The sequence below is a fragment of the Hipposideros armiger genome, unplaced genomic scaffold, assembly GCF_001890085.2.
Source record: "Hipposideros armiger isolate ML-2016 unplaced genomic scaffold, ASM189008v1 scaffold_90, whole genome shotgun sequence".
NCBI classification, from domain to species: Eukaryota; Metazoa; Chordata; class Mammalia; order Chiroptera; family Hipposideridae; genus Hipposideros; species Hipposideros armiger.
Genome location: NW_017731440.1, coordinates 3,302,160 through 3,329,558, shown reverse-complemented (window position 1 = coordinate 3,329,558; position 27,399 = coordinate 3,302,160). Strand labels below are relative to the sequence as shown.

Genomic DNA, 27,399 nt, shown 5'->3' with positions numbered 1-27,399 from the left:
TAGACTGAAGAACAAAAACGGATAGCAACTTGTCTGTTCCTCTTCCCCCGATTCCCCAGCGCTGTTCCCCTCCCTCAATTCCCCAATAAAATCTTTAAAAAAAAAAATTTAAAATATTAAACAACTTTTAAATATTGGTACTTTCCAGAACAAAGACATTTATTATTGTTTAAATTGCCATATTATAGCCCAAGTGGCTTGATGAATTTACTGAAGACCAGAGTGTATATAACCTTTGTCCTTACAGGTCCCAAAATTTGATTTGCCAACACACTAAATACAGATCTTGAGGAAACACTGATATTAGCCATGACAAAAAAACTGACTCATAAAAATCAGAATGTCAATTTATAAACTTACAATAAAAAATACTGTCACAGAAACCAGAACATTCAAATCCACATATTGGCACCTTATCCCTCGATGAAAAAGCACCACTCATAATCAGACATCAATTATTAAACGATAATAAGGGAACTATAACCAGAGGCAGAAATATTCAAATCTCGCTGTAGACAGATACACTCGTACATGAAGTCATCTCCAGTTTTATGGTTCTATGACCAGAAAACTACATTATAACCAGAAAACTACATCGAAGAAGAATCAAAACAGGATATAGAAAAACCAAATATTTAATGCTATTAGCTTAAGATAACCTGGTATGATTTTCTAGTAATAGGCTTTGCCAATAGGATCTGATTTACTGATAGCTAAGGCTCTCTTCTTCAGTGAATAAACATTAACAAAACATGTTGGTCTGTGATATTCTTTTAATATTCTTTCATTATTACCTAATGAAGAATGTCCAGATCAGGATGAACATTCTTTAAGGTTTAATCAAATACAGTGAGCATTTAGCAAACCTGGAAATTTTTTTGTCTCCTTAAAGCAGTGGTTCACATTTTGACCTCAGGACCCCTAACATACTATATGTAAACACAAATAACACAATGCTCAAAAAAAGAGTAGCACTGTTTTACATTTTTGCATATATCTTTAATATGTAGCTTTATAGAAGACAGTTGGATTCTCATATCTGCTTGCCTCAGTATTCAATCAGATACAATATCACATGTCAGGTATCCTCTGGAAAACTTCACTGTACACTTGTGAAAGAGAGTGAGAAAGGTAAATAAAATCTTAGTATTGTAATGAAAATAGTTTTGACCTCAATGGAACTGAAAAGGTCCTGGGGACTTCTCAGAACTTATGCTGTGCAATCCATATATGCTCCTAAACATATACATATACATATACATACATATATATATATATATATGTGTGTGTGTGTGCGTGTGTGTGTATGTATGTATATTATTTACATATAAATATATATTTATATTATGTATACATATATACGTATACACACACATATGTATACACACACATATACAAGTATGTACACACACACACTCACACACATGTAAAACCTGTGGTGCTCTTAGAAGTTAAACTATTGAAGTCGCCTATTATCATTCTCATATCAAAGTACTTGGGGCTCCTCACTGTAGCCTCCAAGTACTGACAACATAAAGCACACTGGGTTTCTATTCGATTAGATATAGAAAGTAATTTTATCATTTCAAATGATTTGGGCATTTATGCTTTATAGCTGTATCTTTGTTTTAAAGACACACAAGGGCCGGCCGAGTGGCTCAGTTGGTTAAGAGCTCGCTCAAGAGTTTGAGCTTTGAGCAACAGCAGTTTGATGCCCAGCCTGAGCTGAGCAGCCAATGAGCTGCCAACAGGTGACAGGATGGCTCAGCTAAAAAAGTAAATAAATAAAATAATAATAAATAAATAAATACATAAATAAATAAACTATTTTTAAAAAAGACACAAAAATATACTTCCGTTTGAGATAAACACTCCCAATCATTACATTGTCTCTAAAACGAAACCATAAGCTATATAACAAATTATCTCAAGACTTAGCTTCTAGAAATACATGTTAGACCTCAGCTAGCAACAAAATGCCTGTCACTCATCAATTACTGCACTTCTTGATTCATTCACCAAATATTTATAATAGTTGATACCTACTCTATGCCAGGCACTAAGGATACAATGATGAATGAATATCAGAAGTATTCATGGTGGGTAGCAGAAAGATCAAAATTAAACAAATAATTTTTAAATAATTATAAAACTCAGGAGAGGTACTATGAAGAAGAGCATAGTTTTCAAAAACATCATAAAAAAGAGGTACCTAGCTGTGTGTGTGTGTGTGTGTGTGTGTGTGTGTGTGTGTGTGTGTGTGTGTTTGCATGTATGCATGCATGCAGGTGCATTTGTCTGACTTTTGGTGGATGGGTAAGGGTAGTCATGCAAAGGCTACTGTGGTATAGTCACATTTAAGCTGTGAGCTAAAGGTTGTTGAGTAGTTGCCAAATTAAAAGAGAAAACGAGAAGGGCAGAGAGGAAGGTTTAAGGACAAAAGTTCAGACAGTGAAAACAGTTAAGTGTGAAGGCTATGAGGATGGAATTTTTTTTTTAAAGTAGAGGTCCAAGATGGTGGCAGCACAGGGGGATGCTGAACTTCCCCCGTTCCGAGAGCAAAATGAAATACACATGTATAATTACTCCTGTGAGACAACCTAGCACTGAATGAACAGTGTCTGACAACAAACTAGAGAAAAAGACTAAACAGAAAAGGCTGGGAAACTGATGGAGTCCTTAGGGAGCTGTGGAAACTCTCCAGGCAGGGGTGGGCAGAGCAAATAAGCACCATTGTTTATATTCCCTTCCACTTCGATAGGGTGGGCGGGTGCTCTATCCCTGTGCTTTGCCCTACCTGCAAGATCACCACTGCGCAGTTCACAGCTACACTGCCTGGAGCCTTTAGCCTCTAAACAAAGGGAGCAAGCAGGGACACCAGGGCATCACCATACCCACCGTCCCTCCTACCACGAGAGACACTCGGCTCTGGCAGGCTAGTGCCTGAGGCACCATAAGCACCTTCTGGGCTCCAAGTGGCTTCCCAAAATTACCTGGCACATAAAGACTACACAGAGGTCTCTTAACACGGGACCACCTTTGTACAACAAAAAAAGAGAGACAGTATAGAGAAGACTAGACAGATGTGGGAGCTCTCTGGGGACAGCAGGAATTCTCCAGGGTCGGAAGGGCTGGTTAAGTGCCATTGTTTACATTCCCCTCCACCTCCATAGAGTGGCTGGGGCTGTTACCCAGGTGCTCTCACCTGCCTGCAATGCCACTGCAGTGTGATCCTGAACCCATTTCAGCCAGAACAAAGAGTGCAAACAGGATCAACAGGACATTAATTACTCCATGCACTTGTCTCTCCACCCAGAGTTGTTCCAGTTCGGTAGGTCAGGTATCCCCAGATGCCTGAAGCACCTGCTAGGCTCCTACAGGTGTAGCAAAACCACACACAGTCTATACAGAGCCTGATCTACATAAGGCTAGTTTTCCAAGACTGGAAGAGACAGCTTATCTAATTAATTCGTAAACATTCATAGAAAGTCAAACAAAATAAAAAGACAAAATATCTCTCAAATGAAAAAACAAGAAAAATCCACAGGAAAAAACCCTAGGGAAACAGAAATAAGTAATTTACCTGAAAAAGAATTCAAGAAATGGTCATAAGGATGCTCACTAAACATGAGAGGAACTTAGGGAGAACATCAACAAAGAGTTAGAAAGTGAAAGAAAGAACCAAGCAGACTCAAAGAATCCAATATCTGAAATGAAAAACACATTAGAAGGAATCAACAGCAGATTAGCTAACACAGAAGAATGGATCAGCAACCTGGAAGACAGGCTAGTGGAAATATACCAATCAGAACAGCAGAAAGAAAAAAGAATGTAAAAAACATGGACAGTTTAAGGGACCTTTGGGATAACATTAAGCACTCAAACGTTCACATTACAGGGATCCCAGAAAGAGAAGAAAGTCAGGAACAAAAAAATTATTGAAAGAAATAATGGCTGAAAAGTTTCCTAACCTGAGGAAGAAAACATACATCCAGATCTAGAAAGCATAGTTCCAAACAAAATGAAACCAACGAGACCTACACTAAGACATTGTATTTAAGATGGCAAAAGTTAAAGACAAAGTCTTGAAGGAAGCAAAAAACAAGAGAGTTACATACGAAGGAAATCCTATAAAGCTATCAGGTGATTTTTCACCAGCAACTTTACAGGCCAGAAGGGGCAGGTCAGGACATTTTAAAGCGCTGAAAGAAAGGAACCCACAACCTAGAATAAATTATCCAGCAAGGTTATCATTCAGAATTAAAGGAGAGATAAAAGAGTTTCCAGGACAAGCAAAAACTAAAGGAACTTCATCACCATGAAATCAGCTTTACAAGAAATGTTAGAGTCTTCTTTAAGTAGAAAAGATTATAACCAAAAATAAGAAAATATGAAAAAGGGAAAAATCTCACAGGTAAAGCCAAATATTCAATACAGCAAATCAGATATTTAAAAAGCTACTACAAAAATTAAAGAAAAAAGTCTCAAACTCAACTCAAACTAAAATAAGTAGTTAGAAGATGCACAACATAAAAATATCTAAAATATGACATCAATAACATAAAGCATGGATAGAGATGTGAAAATGTAGGCCTTATAGAATACATTCAAACTCAAATACCTATCAGTTTAAAATAGACTGTTATAAAGAATGATACACATAAACCTCGTGGTACCCACAAACCAGAAACCTACAAAAGATATACAAAGCACAAAGAGAAAGGAACCAAACAAAATATTAAAGAAAAACAGCAAAACACAAGGGAAGAGATCAAGAGAATAAGAACGTAACAGAGAATAACTATAAAATCAACCTAAAAATAATGAACAAAATGGCAATAAGTACATATTTATTAATAATTACTTTAAATGTAAATGGATTAAATGCTCCAATGAAAAGACACTGGGTGACTGAACAGATTAAAAACCATGACCCATCTATACTCATATGCTGCTTACAAGAGACTCACTTCAAGTTGAGAGAAATATAGACTGAAAGTGAAGGGATGGAAAAACATATTCCACACAAATAGAAATGAAAATAAAACAGGAGTATAATACTTATATAACACAAAATAGACTTTAAAACAAAAAAATGTAAAAAAACAGACAAAGAAGGACATCATATAGTTATAAAGAGGTAAATTCAAGAAGAGGACATAACAATCATAAATTATCTACATAGCCAACACAGAAGCATCTAAATATATAGAGTAATTATTAGTGGACATAAAGTGAAAACCGTAAGTAGTACAATAGTAGAGAATTTTAATACCCCTCTCACATCAATAGATAAATCATCCAGACAGAAAATTAATAATAATGGTCTTAAATGTTAAATTAGACAAGATTGACTTAGTAGACATTTATAGAACATTTCATCAAAAACCTGCAGAATATACATGGAACATTCTCCAGGATGGATCACATATTAGGCCAGAAAAGAAGCCTCAATAAATTCAAGACTGAAATCACATCAAGCATCTTATCTGACCGCAAAAACTGGCATTAAACTAGAAATCAACTACAGGAAGGAAAATGGAAAAAACACAACTATGTAGAGACTAGACAACATGCTATTGATTAGTCAATGATCAAAAAGGAAATCAAACAAGAAAAGAAAAATTATCTTGAAAACAAATGAAAATGAAAATACAACTTTTCAAAATTTATGGGGGGCAGCAGATGCAGTTCTAAGAGGGAAGTTCACACCTGTAAAGGCCTACCTCTAGAATAAGAAAAACATTCAGAAGAGAACAATAAAAATGTTATACATCAAAATTTGTAAAATGTAGCTTAAAATGTAGTAAGAGGTAAATTAATTGCCTCAAAAATGCTTATATGAAAAAAAATGTAGCCTCAAATATGCTTATATGAGAAAAATGTGAGGCTAAAATTAATTAGCTAGGAAAAGAACCATCAAATAAAATCAAGAAAAGTGGAAAGAAGGAAATAACAAGGAACAAAAATTAATAGAAGAGAAAAACAAACATAAGATCAACAAAGCTAAAAAGTTCATTATTTGAAAAGATTAATAAATGATTGACAAATCTCTGACAAGAATCAAGAAAAAAGGAAACAAGACAAATACTAACAGGAATGAAAAGGGGGGATCTGAAAATAAATGCTTCTGAGATTAAAAAGATTGTAAAAGGATGTAATAAACCTTATGTCAAATCTAAAATTCAATGAACAAATTCCTAGGAAAATAAACTTATTGAAACTGACTCAAGAACTAGGAAACCTCAAGAGTTTATAAGCTTTAAAATTTCCCACAAACAATGTATTCCAACATTATTTGTCATATATCTTCCCCTTCCCATTTGTCATATATTCTGTCAACACACACCTTAAACTTGGCAACCAGAACCACTGCGAAAGCTGGACAAAATATTACAAGTGTGTTTCTTTAACTTAGGTTGACAAGGCTAATGCTGCTTAATGCTTTGATTTACATATCAATAAATACGTAGGAGATGCAGATTTGCTTTGTCTAGAGAGCTCTTTAGCATGTGAAGGCAGTGTGGCATAGAATAAACAGCACTGACAGGGAACCAGGATCTGGGAGTTTTGGTCCGATCTACCATTTACTTGCTGAGACTTGAATGATTTCCTTCAGCTACAAAACTCAATGATGTTTACCTGCAAAAGTTAAGTACCTTTGCTATTAAGAGCAAATGATTAGTTTTCATTAGGTTTATTTTCCACAAAATTTCTATGTAATTGAGAATATGTACTTAGGAATTTCTAGCTATCTTTATGTGAAATAGCTTTTATTCTTTTTATTTCCCTCTCCTTCTTCATTCCCTAAATTATATCTGCCTCAGGCAACTTTAATTTCAGAATGCCACAAAGGACAAAACTAAAGTTCTGAAGGGAGGATAAAGGCAATAAAACCATTGCTTCTTATATTCATAAACCACTTTTACTGACTGGAGTGAAAGATGAAATAATTTTATTATAATTTATTAATGAAATGATAAAATGTTTCAAACCACAAAGTGAGTAAGAAAATTATTCTGATAACAAAAGAAGGGGGAGGGGGGAGGGTGAGGACAGTTCCATCATAAACGAAAAAATATAAATAGAAAATATTAAAGGACTAGATGTAGTAAATTTAAAAAACGAAATATTAACTTTAAAAACCATTTCCATGAAGAATACATTTTAAATAGCTAAAAGTCATAACATTCAATATTAAAGATAAAAGTCTACATTACAAATTAAAAATACTGAGAGGTATTTTACCTGACGAAATATCTCTGTGACAAAGTTTACATTACTTCTTTTGGAAGAAAAAACTCTGCGAACTATTTCAATATCTGTGAGATGTTCTTCATCAATACTACAGAGGCTGGATGAGCTGGGTTCTCGCTCCGTGAGAGTGCTTGTATTAGAATGAGACTGTTCTGGTTCTGTAGTCCTATCTGCTTTATCAACATTGTCACTTTTGTTTTCTTCTCTGGATACCAAACTAGCGGCTGCTCTCTAAAATAAAAACAAAAGTGGAAGAATATCATAATCATTAACTCGGTATTTTGTCTTCTAATAACAAATACTGGCAGAATTCAAAGCATTCCACAAGTAACATACAGAATTGCTTAAAATTTGGACATAGTTTTATTTAGAAGCCATTCTAAATAATTAAATGGAATGCAAATATCTAAGTGATAAAGTGATACTATTCATCTACCCACCTATAATTACATTTGTTTTTCAATATGTTTGCAGAATAAAAAAGTTACTAATTAAACCTGGGTGAAAGAATGCAGATGGAGTTATTTCTGAATTTCAATAATAAATAAATAAATAACACTGGACTGTTTGCTCAATAAAGCCTTAATGTTTTAAATTATGTCTATTTAAAAAATAAATAAATAAATAATGTCTATTTTACTTGAGACAAAAATTACCGAAGTAAAAACTTCTTAAACAAAAAACAAAGGAATAGAAGAAAAATGATGACAGAAGTAGAAATGACACTAAAAGAAAATATTACAAAACTCTATATTCTAATAGAATTTTCACCATGACTGAAGATGAAAAGTCTTAAGGTAATGTTAAAGAAATTACTTCAATGGGATGATAGGAGTAGCACTATTATGTAGTATGGTAAGTTACTTGATTTTTGGTCTTAGTTTTGTCATCTATAAAATAAGAGGGTTTAAGTAAATGATCTCAAATATGCCTTCCAATCAAAAAAAAAAATCTACAATTTTAGTCCCTTAAGTTCTCGGATCAGAAAAATAGTTCTTCTTGAGTTTCCACATTTAATCATTCTTTATAAAGAACTTGGAACAAAGTTTTGAGGAAAACACACCACATAGCTACAGATAAACAGAAGGCTAAGGGAATGTTAAGTCAAATTTTCTAAATGCTAATGAACTAAATACACATTATAACTCCTCTTAATTTTTAAAAGACTTTAAGAAGCCATACAAAAAGTACAGTATAAGATTTTTAAAACTAAATGAGGAAATCTGAGAAAAGGAAAATAAAATAGTAAAAAAAATACTGTAATATAGACAAGTTCAGGAAAACCGCACATTGAGGGAATAACAGAAGAGAAAAAGAGGGAAACTTCAATTAAAAATAACAGATTTTAAAATATTAGCCCCTCCATTGAATAGCTATATAATTTTATATAACATTTCTATACTTTGTACCCCTGTTGAAAAAACAGGGAATGAGATGGGGACAGGACTTTATTCTATGAATGCTAGAAACCTAAAAAGAACTATGAAAGTCCTACAACCATTTGATTGCAAATTGTTTCCAACTGCAAGGATTTGCTTGTCAAGTTCAGAATATTTTTATTTGTACAATTCAGGATCTATTTAGTACTGTAAAATTAACAAAATAAAGAAATAAATTCGAAGTTGAGGCTCAGATATGACTGAAATTATCTTATACCTTCCAAGTTTTATTTTTTGTCAAGAAAACTATTAGTCCTATAGTACATATTAAAATTTGGATTTATACAATGCATTTATTCAAAGAAAATATCACTGTTATTTCTTCTAAATGTGTTCTACACCTAAGGCAACTGAAATCGCTGGACAAATCTCTTAAGCCATTCCTAACTTTAGCAAGCTATGCATGTATTACCTGAATATTCTTTGGCAAGACTTCACCTTCCATACCAGGAATGTGAGGTCCTGTATGTGGCTTTGGTTCAAGCCAGAAAGAAACCAGCCAACGAATGACAATAACACGAGCCTTAATGAAAGGTTCCTTTGTACAGTATATTGCTTCATTGGTTTCAGCATCCTTCTTTATCATGACATAATGTGGCTTTGGTCTCATCTGTGGGATATCTGCAAAATAAAAGGAAAACAAAAACCAAAATAAGAAAGGAACTGTGCTTAGATAAATCTACATTTTTAGACATTTGAGAAAACACTGTGATGATGCTCTGGTTTTAGAAGTAGATTTAATACAAAACAATGACATTTTAAAATAATTTGCTAAATATTAGCAAAGAATCTAGAAAAGAAAACCATGTTTGGCTGATAAATATTTTTGAAAAATATTACTCAAAGGCTCAATGAATTCTGTCTATGTAGAGAAGTTTCTAGAACCATTTAAAATTAAAGAGCGCTCACTTCAATTAACCTAAGACTGAGACACATATTTTGAAGTCATATAAAACATGAGAATTTTTCCTTGATTTTTAAAGCAAATGTTCCCAATGGCAAAGGCTTGCTACTCTAACTTGAGTCATTTCGACTAGCCCAAATGATTTTGCCTAAGCCTGTCAGTTACATACACTTGGCAGAGTGTAAAGTAGAAATATCTTGCTGCAAAAATGACATTTCCACATACAGGCTACTAATGCCTTCTATATACAGCAGAGGTCTGCTTCTAAACCAGGATTTGTTCGCAAGGCTCCAGCTTCAAGGCTCCAACAGACATCTTGGGATAGCCACTAAATATTGGACATGATGAAAATATATGACAATGTAATTATTCATACAGAACTTGAGTAAGACATACTAAATTGAACCCTTGGGGGAACCTTAAAAAGAAAATTTATAATGTAGTGAGACCTATCTCATCCAACAAGTGAGATCCAAAAATATCCCTTCACTCTCAATGAAACTTTCCTATTAATAAAAATTCTACTTTTGGTATAAATCAAGATATAATATCTCTAATCAATCAATACAAATATTAAATGTTATCAGTTTTCTGCAGGTAACAAATGTCAACTTTAAACTGTGGTATGTTTTATTCTTATGTGTGATCTTTTAGAAAAATCCAAAGACTACCTACCAAGTACAGGATGATATAAACTGTTCTCCTTGCAGATGTTTGGAAAAATATAAGGCAAGTAGTATTTCTTAAAATGTGAAAACAAAAACGAAAAACCCCTTTCTTGATTTTCTTTGTTCTTCCATTCTAAACTTTTTACCTAAAAATACACAATATAATTAGAATCATTCTAGGAGAAACAATTATTACCTATTATGAACAAGCTTATAAAAGGTTACTTAAGCAACATACTAAACTGTTACACTGTGAATATATATATAGCTATATACATGTATGTATGTATGTATTTATGTACATAAATAAAAAAAGAACAAATCTTAAAAACTGGTCTAATGACACATAAATACATTATGTTATGTTATACTCCAAAACTGTCAAAGTTGATTTTAAACTCAGCTCTACTAATGACAAAGATACTAATGTTCTTTCCCCTTTTCCCCTTTTTAGAATAATTCAGCCTAAAATCATACAAAATAGGCATATGTGAGAGGGAGGAGGGGAAGGAGTAAAAGCAGTAGCAGTCAAGTGCAGGTCATCAGAGCCTGACCACGGAAGCAGGAACCCAGGAAGGGGTTAGAGCAGAAGCAGTAGAGCAGTGGGGACTGTGTCCATGAAGTGGGGTGGTGGGAGACACTAGAAGGAACAGAGCAGTGAAATATACGGTGTGAGAATTGCTGCAGAGTGAGGAAGTAGTATCTAAGTAGGGGGATAGTAGAGGCAAAAAGTGGGCCACAGTGAGATACCACTGTATACCTACTTCAGAATGGCTAAAATTACAGACTGACCATACCAACTGTTGGTAAGGATGTGAAGCAACTTTAAGTCTCATACACAGCTGGTAGAATGTAAAAAGGTACAACCATTTGCAAAATAGCGTGACAGGGTCTTAAACAGTCAATATATACCTACTCTACAACCTCGTCATTCTACTACTGAGTATTTACCCAAGGAAAAAGAAAGTTTATGTCCACACAAAGACTTGTTCACCAATATTCATAACAGTTTTATTTGTAATAGCCAAAAACTGGAAACAACTCACATTATCGTCAACAGGTAACTACACACAAATTGTGATATATACCTACAATGGAAAGCTACTCAGCAATAAAAAGGATCAAACTATAGGTACACACAACAATATGGATAATTTTCAGTGTAAGTATGCTGAAAAAAAAAAAAGGCAGAACAAAAAGAAGTATGTACCATATAAATCCCATTTATATGAAAATATGGAAAATGCAAAATAATAGTGACGAAAAGCAGATCAATGGTTGCCTGGGGAGGTGGTGGTGGAAAAGAATGGATTACAAAAGGATCTGAGAACTTTTAGGGATGACAGGTTCATTACCTTGATTATGGTTTCATGAGTGTATACATATAATAAAATTCATCAAATTGTATATTTCAAACATTGCAGTTTACTGTACATTAATTATACCTCAACAAAGCTGTAAAACAATTTTTTAAAATCTATATAAAATAAAAACTTTTTTTAAAGAAAAACTGGTAATGATGACAGTAACAACTACCCACTACAGAACATTTACTGTGTGTCATGCACTTTTTATGCTAAGTACTTTGCACTAATTATTTAAGCCTCAAACACCAAAATGAGACAAGTATTATTTTTATCTCTATTTTAAGCACAAAGAGATTAAGTAATTTGCCAAAGGTCACACTGTGGCAAGATGCAGAATAAGGATTCAAACCCTGGAAAACTTATTCAGGGTCTAAATTAATTTCATAATGTTTCTGAGGCATAGGGAATTTTTGTGTTTGAAACAGTTATAAGAACTGTGTATGTGCTAAGAGTGTTTTCATCAGTTAGGACATGCTCATTTCATATCTAGGGATGAACAGGTTACAAAATACATGCACCTGGAAAATTTAAAAGTACAAATAGTTTTAAGTGTAAATTACATTCCCCCACATTCCTCTTGACAGATTGATCCCTAAATCAGTTATCAGTTTTTCATTTCAAGCACCACAAATGCTCATTATAAATGAAAGGATTAGAAAGCAAACTCAACAAACTCACATAATAAAGTATGTACATAAAGAATCTACTTTAAAAATGTCTCCTTCTAGTTCCCTTTCTAAGAGGTTCATAATGTTTCCGATAATTTTTATTTCAGAAAACATACTAACATTTTCAAAAGTAAAAACTTGTCACATGCCTTCAGGAAAATAAGCAAATATCTACTATGACAGAATAATGGTAAAAGAGGGAAAAATGAATGAATTACCCACACAGGTAAAGGGGGTGATATAAAAAAAAAATAACATCTACCTGAATTACTATATATTTTAAAAGTGCTTCAAGAAAATAGCTTGTGAGATCTTCTTGTCCTTTATCTCCTGATTGTGGGGGGACAAGAGGAGTGATTTCTTCTATAGTGACTTGAGCTATCCAAACACAAAAGAAAGGTTTAGCGTAATTACAAAATAAATGTAATAATACAATAACATGACCCAAATAAAATTTAACTGCAAAACATATATGTAATAATTATTGCTTGAAAACATTCTACTGATCGAATCTTGAAATAAATCTGAAGTCATCCTGATAGTCTATCACAACAACCATGAACTCTAATAATCAGCACTTTCATGAACCATTGATTGAGGGAATGTGACACTGGGATAGGCAAACAGATATTCAGGGATTGAGTGAATAACGTCTCATTTGGGAAATAACTTCTCATATTTTAAAATTCACATTAAGAGTGTCTATTACAAAAAATCCATGATGCTGAGAAACATTAATAAAAATGTGCTTATTCATCAATTAAAAGACAATCTGATTACATAATGACCATGCTTACTCTTTAAGGTAGCCCCTTTATTCAAAGGATGAAATACTATTTCCCTCTCAAAGAGAAAGAAAAGTTAATATCTTAGTTCCTTGATTACAAAAGTACAGTTATAAGAAACTTTTACATTTTTTTTACTTCTCAGATATTCAAAAACATTCATTGTAATACATGTAAGTTATTAACATGTATTAATATCAACCCACAACCAGCTGAATTCTTATAAATATTTCCTAAGCAGCACAATCTGTACCTGGTTTAGCACAGGCAGGTCCCTAAACCTGTTCCTCAGTAAATATAAGCTAAGTAATTATTAAGCTTACAGAAATGGATTTTTTTTATAATCCTCTTTGCACAAAGTTAAAACACACTTGTACTTAAACGTACATTCAATTAACTCAAGGATACAAGGAGATACATGAGAATTGGAAGTTAAAGATAAATGTAAATGGCCTGTATTAACCATGTATTTCTGATGCTTTGACATCAGGGGCCTTGCTGGCACTGGAGAAAATGATCCTCCCAGGACTATCTAATTCCTAGAGATACAGTAAAGATAGGCCTGAGAGGGCGCCTTTTATATGCAAGCCAACCAACCCAGAGACCACGCCTGTACTGTCGCCTTTACTGGGCTCTCACACTCAGGGCCACTATTCCTTTGACCTAATCACCTTAGGGCCGGCTACCCGACAACTAGGGACAGCCCTTATGCTCCAGAGCCTGCTGAAATTATCCAAACTAGCCAATTCTAGGCCTATTCACCTTGCCTTGCACATTCCTGCCTGCAGAAACCACAGTAAAGGCTCTTGTCCATGACAACCACCCACACCTCTAATCCACCCCACCCCGGACTGACCCTGGTGCTGCCCAGAGTGGCCACACTCCCTGGTGTGGCATATGCCTTCGCCTCTTGGGAACTCTGAACAACAAAATATATTTTTAATGGTGATCGCCTCCTGACCTGTTGGCCTCATCATACCTGAATAATAATGAAACCTACATTTTAAAATTTGGCCTTGGATTGCCTACTTAATAAATGTACAGACATTTTAAAAAATACATGAACAAACTACACAGGAAATTTTAAAAAATATTAGTGGATAAGATCTCAAGAATCTTACTTTCTTGAAGATTGAGTGGAGGATTAATGAGATTATCTAAAGTTCGAGGTCCATATTCAGATTGTGGTGCTGAGAATCCAGGGATTAAACATGAAAACATCCAAAGTTGTTCTCTGCTACAGTTATTCTGAAGAGCTTGCAACCATAATAAGAAAAGCCGAACACCTTCTCTCCTGATCTAAAACAAAAATGAAAAACAGTATTTTTAGTTATAATGGAAATACTTTTTTCCTTTTAAGGCCAAAATTCTCTAGATTATTATAGAATGATACTTTGGTGAAAGGAAGGAAAGGGAGGGGGAGAGACACTACATCCATGAAATTTATTGAGCTCTCATTATTTACAAATCTAAATTCATGGATTTTGAACAAATGAAAAATGAACGTGGCCTCTAATTACTTAAAACCATCAGGTGATTTTTATTCTATAATTTCTAATCGTGAAAACTCAGAAAATAATTTTTCTTGTCTATTCCCCTTCCTCTTCTCTCCTTTCCATCACCACCAGTCTAATCCAAAAACAAGAAGAGAGAGGGCAATCAATGACTGTTCCTTGCTATAAGTTTAGTAAAAGAAGGCATGATTATGGAAATCCTGGTGCATTGCTAACTCAATGCTTTTGTCCTTAAAAAGCTTATCGCTCTCTGAAATTATCTCATTTACTTATTAATTGTTGATAAACTGCAAAGAGAGAATTTTGGCCTATTACTGTATTTTAAGCACCTAGAACAATGCCCTGTACACAGAAGACAATAAATATTTGAATGAATGGATGAATTATTCCCAAGAAGAGAATAGGAAAAGATTTTTTAAATTAAATCTCAGATAAGCAAAACACAAAGTTCTTCACTAACCTAACCTCACTGGTAGCTTTGGAAATTACCGAATTGCAGCTCTGTTAACCACCACTGTCAAAGCTATTCAACAGCCTCTACCTCAAGGTTTAGTCAGGTAACAGGAAAAGATGTAGAAAGGCATATCCTTTCTACTGCTACACCCAAGTCTTGATGCCAAAAGTACTACAATATGAGACTTTTATCTATAGCAAGATGCTTTTGGGCTGGACAGCTCTTCTTACCATAGTACAATGAAATAATTAAAAAGAAAAAAGCAAACAACATTTGTATATAGATCCCCTACTTTCCTCTACATCTACGAATAGCTATGGTAAAATGAAGAATAATTTGGTGTATGACTAACTTTTCTCTTCTGGAGACCACAGAGTACAGTATTTTGGTGAATGAGTCCATGCAGTGGCAAAAGTACAATAGTTTTTCCATAGCCTGGTCAACCTAGTATGTCTTTTCATTCATACTGAGTATGTTGCTGTATTTTAAGTGAATTCAGTTCAATTACATGGACTAAAGACAGTTTAAAATTCTTTAGGAAAAAGCTGATAAAAAAAAATGGCTGTATGCTTTACTTAGTTTTTAAGAAGTCAAAGAAAAGAAATATAATTATACCTTCAAGGAATTTCCTGTGTGGAGTAGTTTCTTTAAAATCAATCCTGAAAAGAAAACATGATTTTAAATATCTGTATCTTCTTATTTTTCTAAATGTCAGAGTTCTCGGTCAGACTTGAAAACACTTTAAAACAAGTCCTTGGCAACCAACCTCCAAATTATTCTTGGTGACCTTGATATCCCTCTGGCCATAATCTTGGGACCAGAAGGGCATACAAAAAGTCACCTTCTCAACACATCGCTTATTGCAAATAAACATGATGTATTCTAATGAAACAAATCCTAAACCGCAAATTGCATTTAACACAAAAATCTATGTATATCCCTTATTTAGACTAAGAATATAATTAAATACTTTCTCCGTCACTAACTCAAATAAAATCCACTGTAGAAAATTTCCATTTAGTTAAGCACATAAATATCTATAACTCTAATATTTCCTAATAAATATTTCCATTGTATTAATTTTTTTTCAAAACATTCAAAACCATATTTTTTCTTTTAAATTATATAATACAGTATTTCAAATCCACAACAAAATACTGAAATGACACTAACAAACATCCAGAAGTCCACCATTTGGTCTGAACAAAATTAAACACAGTCCCATATTCCTTATAATTCCAGATTTTCATTTATTTACATTATCTATAATGTTTCGCCTACAGTACAAGTATCATTGAAGCCTCCTGTGAACCCATCCTGAATCACTTTCCAGAGGAAACCATTATTCAAATTTTGGTATTATTTCCACAAGTTTTTGTTTTTTTGTGTTTTTTTTTTTTTAAGAATTTTATTGGGGACTTGGGGGAGGGGAATAGCGTTGGGGAATCGGGGAAGGGGAACAGACAAGTTGCTGTCCTTTTGTTCTTCAGTCTAGTTGTGGAGGACGTCGTTTCACTGGCCCATGTTGATATTATCATTGTGCTCTTCCCGGGTGAGGCAATCAGTCACCGGCCTCTCACTGCGGCTCTCGGCAGCTCATGACAGCTGCCAGCCGTCCACGCTGGCTGCCAGCCACTCATGGTAGTTCATGGCAGCCCACTGCAGCCCCACTGCAACCTACGCTGTCGCCGGCGACTCACGGCAGCCCAGCCCCAGGTCGAGCTGTTGTTTTCCATCTTAGCTGTAGAGGGCACAGCGTCACTGGCCCATGTGGGATCCGAACCGGGGCCCTGCTGCTCAGAGCTGGTGTCCCAAGCCAACTCTTAATCAACGCACCACTTGGCCAGTCCTATGACTCTCTTTTTTAAGAGAAACAAATACAATTTTTACAAATGAACATAAGGGTTATAACATTCTACTTCGACAATGTAGATCTAGTAGCTGTCAGTATATTCCCCATGAGAGAAGTATCATGAGAATCACTAGCAGAAAGCCCTAACATCACTGAGACAGTAAACCAAAGCCAGCAATTGCTTATCTGCAGACTCCTTTATAATATGAGGGGGGAATGTCTTACTATGACACCTCGACAGCCCTTGCAATTGTTACAGAACCAGACTCCAAGCCAGCCAGCAACCATCTTGGTTTAGTTCCTGGTAACACAAAGTCTGTGATCTCCTGCCTGCTTGGTCTCTGACAGTAATCCACAGCAGCGTGTTAGCCCCTTTTTCTTTTCAGCTTTGTTTCATAATCTGGGAAGCTCTATTCTGACCCTTCAAGCTGTAAGCTTAACTCCAGTTCTCCCTTTTGGGAGAAGCAAGCTACCAGCTGACACTGCTTCTTTCAAACCTGGGGCCCATTGCTTCTGCTCTACTTGGCACTTTGGGTTTCTTTTCCATTACTGATTCACAGAGAAATTTATTTTGATGCTGAGCCTGCTTTTATATTTTATTTTTTTATAGTTTTACCATCATTGCTAATGTATTCCGAGTAAAAAAAGAGATGGAGCAAAGAAATTTAATGTATCATTTTGACTGGAAATCCTTCATCTATGTTTTTATTTTATATTCCCAGTAAGTCTAGTCCTGTGTGATGTATTTTGTTTTCACTAAAGCATAAACCATTCATTCCAAATGACAACCCATTAAAGAGCATTTTCATATATTATCATTTATTTCAAAGGCGAAGTACACATTTAAATTACTTACCAATACTATGAAATTGCCATCGTTGATGAATTCTTTCTGGAAGAAGTTGTAAAATTTTCTAAAAATCAACATGAATAAAAGAAACAAACAAAAAAGAATGAAAGGCAAGGAATGAGTCCACGTTCTGAGCAATGTGAAAAATTAAAAAGCTTACACTAAGCTTTTAAGTTTCTTATGGAAAATACAGTATTACAAACACAAATTAGTTTCTGAGCTAATGTGACAGTACTGGCACTACTGGCATACTGATCAATATTTGAAAACCACCCAAAACAACAAGCCATCTTAACAAAGACTTGGAACAGAAAATTAATGAAATTTATCTTTTACAGTGATGAGTTAAGTATATTTCTCCATAGTGATTAAATACTAACTCTAATATATTTCAAAATGCTTATTTACTATTCTTAGAATTTCTGCATTGTGGATATTACTGATAAGTTTTGAAATCTTTCAGATAATAAGATTTCTGACATTTTCTCTCTTCAAGTATTTCTTTCCCCTATGTTGATAAATCTAGGGGAACTATTTTGATTTCACAGAAACCTCATGAAATATTTGTACTGAGCTAATTCATGTGAACCCAAAAGTACTTATATATTATGATGGCTATAGGTACAAGAACAAAATCTTCAAATTCAGGAGTTATAGGTTTCCGGTCACTGGGAAGAAACTTTCACATATAACACTTTCAAAATTTTGCCTTTCATTTCCTTTACACATAGCGTATGTGTAGATTACTGAAGATCCACAGCTGCTTTACTATGCTACTGAACTATGCTCAGTACTCTGCTTGGCGAATGACATCTGTGTGTGTTTGTTGTTATTGCTGCTCTTACTACTATTATTATTTAGAAACACCATTAACTGAATGTCCATAAGGGCCAAATACTAAAGACACTTTACCTAATGGTATCTTATTACTCCTTACAATCATCCTAAAAGGAGAGTTTATTTATCTCATTTGACAAAGGAGGAAAGGGGTTAAGCAATGTGCTTAGGTTAGAGAGCAGAAAAACAGATATTCCAACCTCAATATGTCTATTTCTAAAACTTATGCTTTCGTACTATTTTACTCAAAGAATGATATGTATGCATGTTTTACACTTCTCTATCGTCCCTTTGATATGATCTTCTTTAGTCCATCTCAAGAAATTACAAAGTTCTTCACAGATAAATGCTGGTCCCACACAAGATACATAAACTTCTTCACATTTGCTCTCTTTATTTTTTCCCATAGCTAGCTAACAACTGTACAATTATATTTATTTTGGTGTTGAAAGAGATAAAATTACAGAAAATTGAAAAGACAAGTTTGTGAACTACTCAAAAGCATTCCTAAATTATGACTATTAAATCATTCTTTGTAAAATAAACACCTATAAAACGTGAATAAGCATGTCTGTATGTTTTTATGTTGTTAATATAAAGATGAAAGGAATTATGTGTTCTCTTAACTGCACAGAAAACAGATAAGTCTTATGCCATATAACTATTGGGTTGTCAGAAAAGTCATGACGTATTTTTTCTGTTTTTCGTTGCAAAAGTGCATCATGACTTTTCCGACAACCCAATATTATATAACGAGGCTTTTTATTCCAGAAAAGAGAGAAATCAATTTATAATTTCTTGATTTTTAAAAAATCATCATTAGTCTCTAAAGGTAGAGGTCAGATATTTATTGTCCCCATTATAAGTAAAAAAAATTGGCACACAAGTTAAATTTTTTTTCCCCAGAAGATAAAAACCCTGTACCTAACATCTTTTTCCCAATAAAATCTAATGATTCATTAAAGACATTTAATGAATAAAAAACATTACTGTTCAAAGATCAGTATTATTACATATAGGAGAACAAATATTATTTCTTAATAGAAGGAATACCTTAAAGAGCTTCTATTAACTCATCAATCATTTCAGTTTTCTGAATATAGCGCAAGCATGAATGTCTGAAGGAACATTTTCCAGGAATTGTTCACTTGCTTTTTCTGTGGATATTTTTATCCTTTCTTAAAACATCTACGTTTTAATATTCCCCTGTAAACAGTTCATACAAACAACTGGGGAGGTAAATACAAGCAAATTCCTCAGGGTTAATGAGTATTGAAAATTATCCTTAATTAGCAGCAGACAGAATAGCTCAATCTTCAGAAACAGATTTCTAAATTCTTTACTATGACTTTGAAGTCACAAGGTCTAATCCTGGCTTTCTCCAGATCTCTAACTTCTTGATAAAGATCACAATACCTGTATTTCTATCACTGCTTGATTCGATATACAGAATAAAGAGCAAGGAGCTATTTTAAAAGCAGGAGGGGGGAGGAGAGAGGGGGGAGGGGAGAGGAGTGCCCTAATTTTTATTAGAATGGCAAAAATAAAACACAAATTTTAGCAAAGTATCAGATGTTCCTATTTCCTTCTGTTTATTTAGAAATAAAGGCTTATCCCACACCAATCCACAGTAATGTAGAACAACAATTTATAAAACATTTAAAACTATTTTATATGTTTGCAATGAAAAGCAGTTAAAGCAAATACTATAAATTCCTTAGGTATATAACAGTTCCATGAAGTTACCTTCTCAGGTAAGAATGGTTGAAATTTAAAAAAAAAAAAAAATCTCCATTTGTGTAAACCTCCTATAAATTAGTAACAACTTTGTAGTGTCAAATGCATAAAAATATAATTCTATCTATAGCTATAAATAATACATCTACCTCAAAAAATAATTAAGAATTAAGTCAGGTATATTTTCAGGTTAAAAACCGTAATTCAGTTTTTAAAAAACACAGCAAATGCACAGTATTTTATTATACACTTTTATAGTTCCAAGAATTATTTTTGGAAAAAAGAAAGTCAGACTGGCAGGTACTTACCTCAAAAATAAAAAGTATAGCATCCAATTCCTCCCTCTGAGACTTGTGACCTGAAACATTTTTTTCAGAAAAATATTTTAAACATTATCATTTTGTCCTCTAATAACCACTTAGATAGCTTAAAATATTTAAAGCACTAAAGATTTTTCTCAGTCATTTTGAAATAAAATGTTTAAAGTATATTCTGTTCAATGTGTACACAGTATCATAGCACCTCTCGCTACTCTTTTTCAACAATTAAATTCAGATTCTACATATTATATCTAAAAACAAATCACAATATATTGTGGAGAACTTTAAATGAACTCTGAAAATGAAAATATGAAAATGACTGCTCAAACCTGACACATGCCCTTAGGGCAAAGCAAAAAAGGCAAGGAAACAGGTAAACCTAACCAGGAAAAATGCATATCTTCTAAGCCTTCTTAACATGGTAAGAACAGTACTACTAACCCATAGTGTGAGAGGTGTGTCTAAAAGCTGTCTGACAAAAAGTGAATACTAAAATTCCAATGTCCAAGAGTCTATTTTTAAGTGAATGTATATGATAATTATTTTGAAACATCAACATATACCAGGATTGATTTTAACATCTTACCTTTCTGTTTAAGACTAGCTTCAATAGTCACGAAATTCTCAAAGAACACATAATATATATGTGAAAAATGTTGGTCAAAAAACTGTTTAAGATCGATAGATTCTGCATTCTCTGAAAAATAAATGAAAATAGTTTTAGTGATTACTATTCACATGTTAAATTATATTCAGCAAATATTGATAGTGACAAGTTTCCTTCCAAAAAGTCAAAGAACTGCTCCTAAAACGCTATCCTATTAAAATAATTGAGTTATGTATTTATATATCTATATCCTTGTTCTTACAACTTTAGATTTTACAGATTTTAGCTTTAATTTTAAAAACTGATCAAGTCAGGTTATCATAATCTTTGTTTCCTGAAAGAAAACAATGTCTCAGAGAGATTTATTCAAAATCATTAACCAAACCAAAAAAAGTTCTATTTTCAATTCAGATACACCTCTCCTAACTTCTCCCCTAGACAGCTTAAATTCAGTATTTCTATGAGTAATAACACATCATGTCTAAAATACATTTATTCAATAAATAGATACCTAAATATAGGCTTTATAAATAAGCACTGTAAGTATTACAAAGCTCAAACACAGATAATAACTGCTCTAAAAGAACTGTCAGCATAATTCAGGGCACACAAAACTAGAAAGTGTTAGGTACTAAAAATGAAGTGACAAAATATAAAGGCAATTTAGAAATACAAAATTACTTTCAAAGCTCAATGAGGGGTGAAGGTGGGGGAAAAAATGCCTGAGGGCACATTATTTAGAAAGACTTTTAAGGACAGAGAGAGCTTTGGACAAAAATGGTAGGTTTGAGGGCCGGCCAAGTGGCGCGTTGGTTAAGAGTTGGCTTGAGATGCCAGCTCTGTGCAGCAGGGCCCCGGTTCGGATCCCACATGAGGGCTAGTGACACTGCGCCCTCTACAGCTAAAATGGTGAACAACAGCTCGACATGGAGCTGGGCTGCCATGAGTCGCCAGCGATGATGTAGGCTGTAGTGGAGCTGCATTGGGCTCCCATAAGCTACTGTGAGTGGCTGGCAGCCAGCATGAGCTGCCAAGAGCCGCTGAGCGGCCGTCCAGAGGCCGGCGACCGATCTGCCTCACCCGGGAAGAGTGCAATGATAATACCAACATGGGCCAGTGAAGCAACTAGTAGTTCCACAACTAGACTGAAGAACAAAAGGACAGCAACTTGTCTGTTCCCCTCCCCCAATTCCTCAATAAAATCTTTAAAAAAAAAAACCAAAAACGAATGGTGGGTTTGAATGGGAAGGGCATTCTAGGCATAAACAAAGACACAGTAAGGAATGCATGAAGAAAAATAGTAATTAATTTTGGCTAGAGCTTAGAGCAGTCTGATAAAAATAAAACAAAAGGTGGCCTTGAGATATGTTGTAAAATGTTTTGAATGCAAACTAAGGAGACTGGATTTATTATTCAAAGCAAGGTACCTATGTAGATGTACATGTATTTATGCATTTTGTTGTTTGGCTTATTTTCTGGGGGAATGAGAAGACTGAAGAAAAATAGGAAATGGAGAACTTTTACTTTATGTACTTCTTACTATTCAAGTTTATTTTCAAAAAATATATTTCTTTTATAAAAAATAAATTTGAAAAAGGCAACTGGAAGAAAAATCAAAGATTTTTTAACCTGGCAGTGAGATGAAGAATAAACGACTAATTGTTAATAAACTCAGGTTAAAAGGAAACATCAATTAATTCCTTGGACTGCTCTAATGCTCAGTGGAAGATTTCAGAATAAAGCGAAGCAGTAACAATATAAAGATAGCACTGTCAACTCTCTTTCATGTATTATCTTTCCTATAAATATTCATAATAATTCCTTAGACATTTTATGTATGGAATTTTCCAAGACTGTTTCCTTTTTGCTCTGCTCTCCCAAAGGAAGGAATGGATGGCCTCTCTTCTCTACTCCCTTAGATTCTCTACATTTCTCTTATGGAAATAACTATATTTCAAGTGTTTTCTTCTCTTTTTTCCAGGACCAGTCTATAACTTCTTTAGAATAGAAACGGTGTCTACCTTAGTATTCCCAAAACCCAGCAGAGTGCTGAGCACATGTGTACTCAATGTGTTTTAATATTAATAAAACAAATTATTTTAATTTTATTGTATTGAATTTGTAGCTTGGAAATTTTTCACCTTGGAAAAAACTGCATAACCTACTGACAGGCAAAATAGCATAGCTTCATCTTGACCAAAATTAGAACATTCAGATTCCACGCCTACCTGTAACACTACCTGTGTGACTTTTCACAGCACTAGGAAAAAAAAATGGCTAACACAAACTGTTTCCTATATGATAGACATTCTTCTAGATGCTTTACAAAAATTAATTCCTATAATCCTCATAGCAACACTATGAAATAAGTACAATTACTCTCCTCCCTATTTTATAGATGAGGAAACAGGCACAGAGAGTTTATTTAGCTCGTAAGAAGTGGAGCCAGCGATTTAAACTCTGCACAGCCTGGATCTAGTGCCCATACTCTTAACCTCTATATTATTCAGCTTCCAGTAATATATCTATAAGAAAACTAGTAAAAGAACACTAGGAATTTATCTATTATCTGCCTATAATAAGGATAATGGTCATCAAATACTAAACATATTTTATAGACTAATTATTAAAGTAAAAACACACACACTGAGATAAACAAGAAAAGTATTTTACTTTCCCACACAGTAGTTTAAGTAACAAAGAACTATAGAATTGGGATGAAATAGGCTTCTATAATTATCTCTACATTTCCTGAAATTAATGTTTCCAACATAACTAATGTCTCAAGGGAAAAAAGAAAATGAGAACAATAACAAAGCAAACCAAAAAATCAAAAACAAAAGTAAGCATGAATCAAATCGAGATTTTGGGACATAATTTAGAAGCCAAGATAGTCTCTCTCAATTTCCTTCCCATACAACATGTTAACAAAACCTGGAAACTGCATCACGTTAGTGAAAAATACTGTATCAAAACTAGGCTAATTTGTTATTCACTCAATGTCTGTTTGTAATGAACTAGTTAGCAAATAAAAACTCTTATAAAAAATTTCTGATCACCAATTCACAAAATTTACTTGGTGGTACAAAAGGAGGGGAAGAAACACAAAAAAATATGGATAAAATGTAATAAGAGGATTTCACTTATTTAAAAACAACACTCTATCAAACACTAACACAGAAAAATGGAAAAGAAACCCAGAAAGACATTATGGAAAAACTACCAATTTGAAACCCCATTAATAAGTCTCATCCTTTCCAAAATGGCCCCCTGTAATCCATTCTGCTTTCTCTCTCTGTGAATGCCTCCATTATTTTTGGTCAATATGATTCCTAATTATGTCACATTAGCTAGTATTATTCTCTTGAAGATACTGATTGTTCTTTGGGAGCAGAAAGCACGTCTGAGCTTCTTTTATCTTTCAAAATCTTTCAAATTTTTCATCTAAGGAGAATGCTTTGCATAGTGCTAAACTGATGGTTGGCACTTAAAAATAAAGTTTGAGGGTTAAAAATTTCCCCCTATTTTCAGAAATACTTGTTTGATTTGCACTGTTCATAAAGTTATTTCCTTAAAGAAATCAAATAAATATTTCAACCACAAATTCAGATTCAGGTTTCTGAGAATCAAAAAAATTGACTCAGATTTAGGAATGCTTTGTAGACACATCTGGGAATGCTAACTTTAAGTAGCAAAATAGTTCTAGACTTTATTTAGTTTCCACAAATAAAATTTCAGCTATCTCTTTAGGGTTTTTTAATGAATAGGCTTTAAGAAGCTAATCGTAATACATGTATTTTCTACTACATATTTTTAAGACGTTTGATCACAATAACATACATAATTAAAATTTTAAAGTTCAAAAGCCAGTTTTCCTGACTTTAAATTTCAGATATCAAACACTTCGTGACAAAACATCACATAATCCAGGCTGGTAGACTAAAAATTCAATAAATTTTCAGTGACATCATTCTTCTTACTCATCGATTAACAAACAGAAAGTTCCCATTTAGAACTTCTGCTCAAATGATGGCATCATAATACCCCAATCTGTGACGTGTATTGCAAATAATCTGCTTCTAATAATAATGCACCAAATAGTGCAAATTATTGCCTTAAAATAATCAATAATGAGGATGGAGCCAACAACACGGTAGATTGTCATAACACAAAATACCCTTATTGTAAACAGACAGAAATACTGGATAAAAATAAATAATACAAGGTCCAAAAAAGGGGCGGAGAAGGAAGTGATAAGAAGAGAGAAAAGTAGAAAAAGAGGACGTCAGGTGGAGGAAGCAGAAGCCTGGGGGAAAGGATGTGAGAATGTGGGATGGAGAAAGGGGCGAAGGATTAGAGGGAAAATATGGAGGAAGGGGGAATGAGAAGGAAGAAAGGATGAGGGGAGTGGAAAGTAAGAGGAAAGAAACACTGAAATGTCATATAAAATATAAATAATACAGAGTCAAGCACAAACTAGGAGAAAAGGGGAAGAGAAACGTAGAAGGAAAAGAGAAAGCCAACAGAGGAAGGAGTGAGAGAAAAAAAAACACACAAATAGGCTGGATAAATTATAAATACATATTTGACTCTAAAAAGAGGGACTACATGGAAAAAGGAGAATAAATTGCGAAACGGGAGGAAGAGAAGAAAAGACAAAGAAAGGAAATCGAGAAATAGTAAGTTGGAAGGCAAAAGTGAAGCTATTACTCAGAGTGTGACACGGGAATAAGATGGAAACGATGAAGACAAGCATAACAGACTACCTGAGAAGTTCCAGGAACAAAGGAAAATGTAAGCAATATTCAAAGGAATAATGTCTGAGAACTATCTAAAATTGGTGAAATATGTAAATAAATCTGCAGACTGAAAAAGCATATTGAGTCCAAAGGATGAACACAAATCCACACATGGACATATCCTAACACCAAAAGCAAAATGGAAATCTTCAAACAAGCAAAAATTACCTACATACAAATACCAAAACTAACAGCAGAATTCTCATCAGTCCAACAGAGGCAGGGAGACAATGCAATTTTATATTGAAAGAACTAAGGGAAAATAATCATCAACCTAAAATTCTATACTCGGCCAAACTACCGTTCAATACCATGAACATGAAAGTGAACACAAGGCATCTTCTAATATACTTACAGTTTAACATTCAACAACACTCACTCAAAGAACTACAAAAAAATATATTTCTGAAAGAAGAGCAATAAACTAACATGGGACAGCAAAAGGCAAAGATGAGTAAAGAAACTGGTAAATATGTGAGTAAACCTAAATGTATAGGTATGCAATTTCCCTACTGGTAATTGTTCTGTTTTAATTCATCAAAATAAAAGCTAGGGACCTTTCTCCTGTATAAATGCTTAAGATGTTGGTTTGATTTTATTTTTCAAATATGTATTATTCATTAAGCCTTCAATATGAAAAGCAAGAAAATACAAATAACAAAAGTCCTAGTGAAAACCACACTAAAAACCTACTAAAACTTCAAAGCAAGTAAAACAGTTTAAGATATGTATCTTATCTCTTTATCAAACTGATGTTTCAAAATAACTGCATAGAAGCTCCTGAGATATGATTATAGTTACAAATGATATCAAGATAATTCCTAGAACTGAAAGAGCAGAACATAACAAAACATTAACAAAGTGATTAAGATTTTCAAGTAATTATGTTTAAGCCTCATACAAATTCATAAATATAAAGTAAAATAAAATTATAAAATTTTCTCCTGCCTTCAAGGATTCAACAGTGAACATACAACAGATAGGTATATAGTTATAAAAGAGAATCTAATATACACAAAAGTACAATGTCTAATTTAAGATCAAAGTCAATTCTACGTTGTACGAAACATTATCCTACAAGCTAAGCATGGAGACATAAGGGTAAGGCAAAGACCAAACAGTTATAATTACTTACACAAATTTAACATTTTACATTTGCACTTTCACAGTTACACATATGTGACCATACTTATTCTCCACAAATGTTTTTGTAACAGGTATATTATCTCCATTTTATAAAAAAAACTAAATGTTCTGGAGAAGTTAACTTGCCCAGGTTACACAAAACTATTAAATAGCCCCAAACCAGCTCTTCTGAGCCCACGGTCAACAACACCAGAG

The 27,399-nt window shown here is 33.8% G+C and overlaps 1 protein-coding gene across 19 annotated transcripts in view; it reads right to left on the bottom strand.

The window, feature by feature from the left end:
- RALGAPA1 (Ral GTPase activating protein catalytic subunit alpha 1) overlaps positions 1-27,399 on the bottom strand; it is a 233,500-nt gene that overhangs the window by 181,374 nt on the left and 24,727 nt on the right. For all 19 annotated transcript variants that reach the window (XM_019644706.1, XM_019644714.1, XM_019644710.1 and 16 more), the window contains exons 2-10: positions 21,239-21,349; positions 20,641-20,690; positions 17,765-17,822; positions 15,672-15,715; positions 14,210-14,387; positions 12,566-12,681; positions 10,276-10,414; positions 9,109-9,317; positions 7,249-7,488 (exon numbers count right to left, since the gene is read on the bottom strand). In XM_019644706.1, the coding sequence (XP_019500251.1) occupies positions 7,249-7,488; positions 9,109-9,317; positions 10,276-10,414; positions 12,566-12,681; positions 14,210-14,387; positions 15,672-15,715; positions 17,765-17,822; positions 20,641-20,690; positions 21,239-21,349 (1,145 nt within the window). The remainder of the gene's footprint in view (positions 1-7,248; positions 7,489-9,108; positions 9,318-10,275; positions 10,415-12,565; positions 12,682-14,209; positions 14,388-15,671; positions 15,716-17,764; positions 17,823-20,640; positions 20,691-21,238; positions 21,350-27,399) is intronic.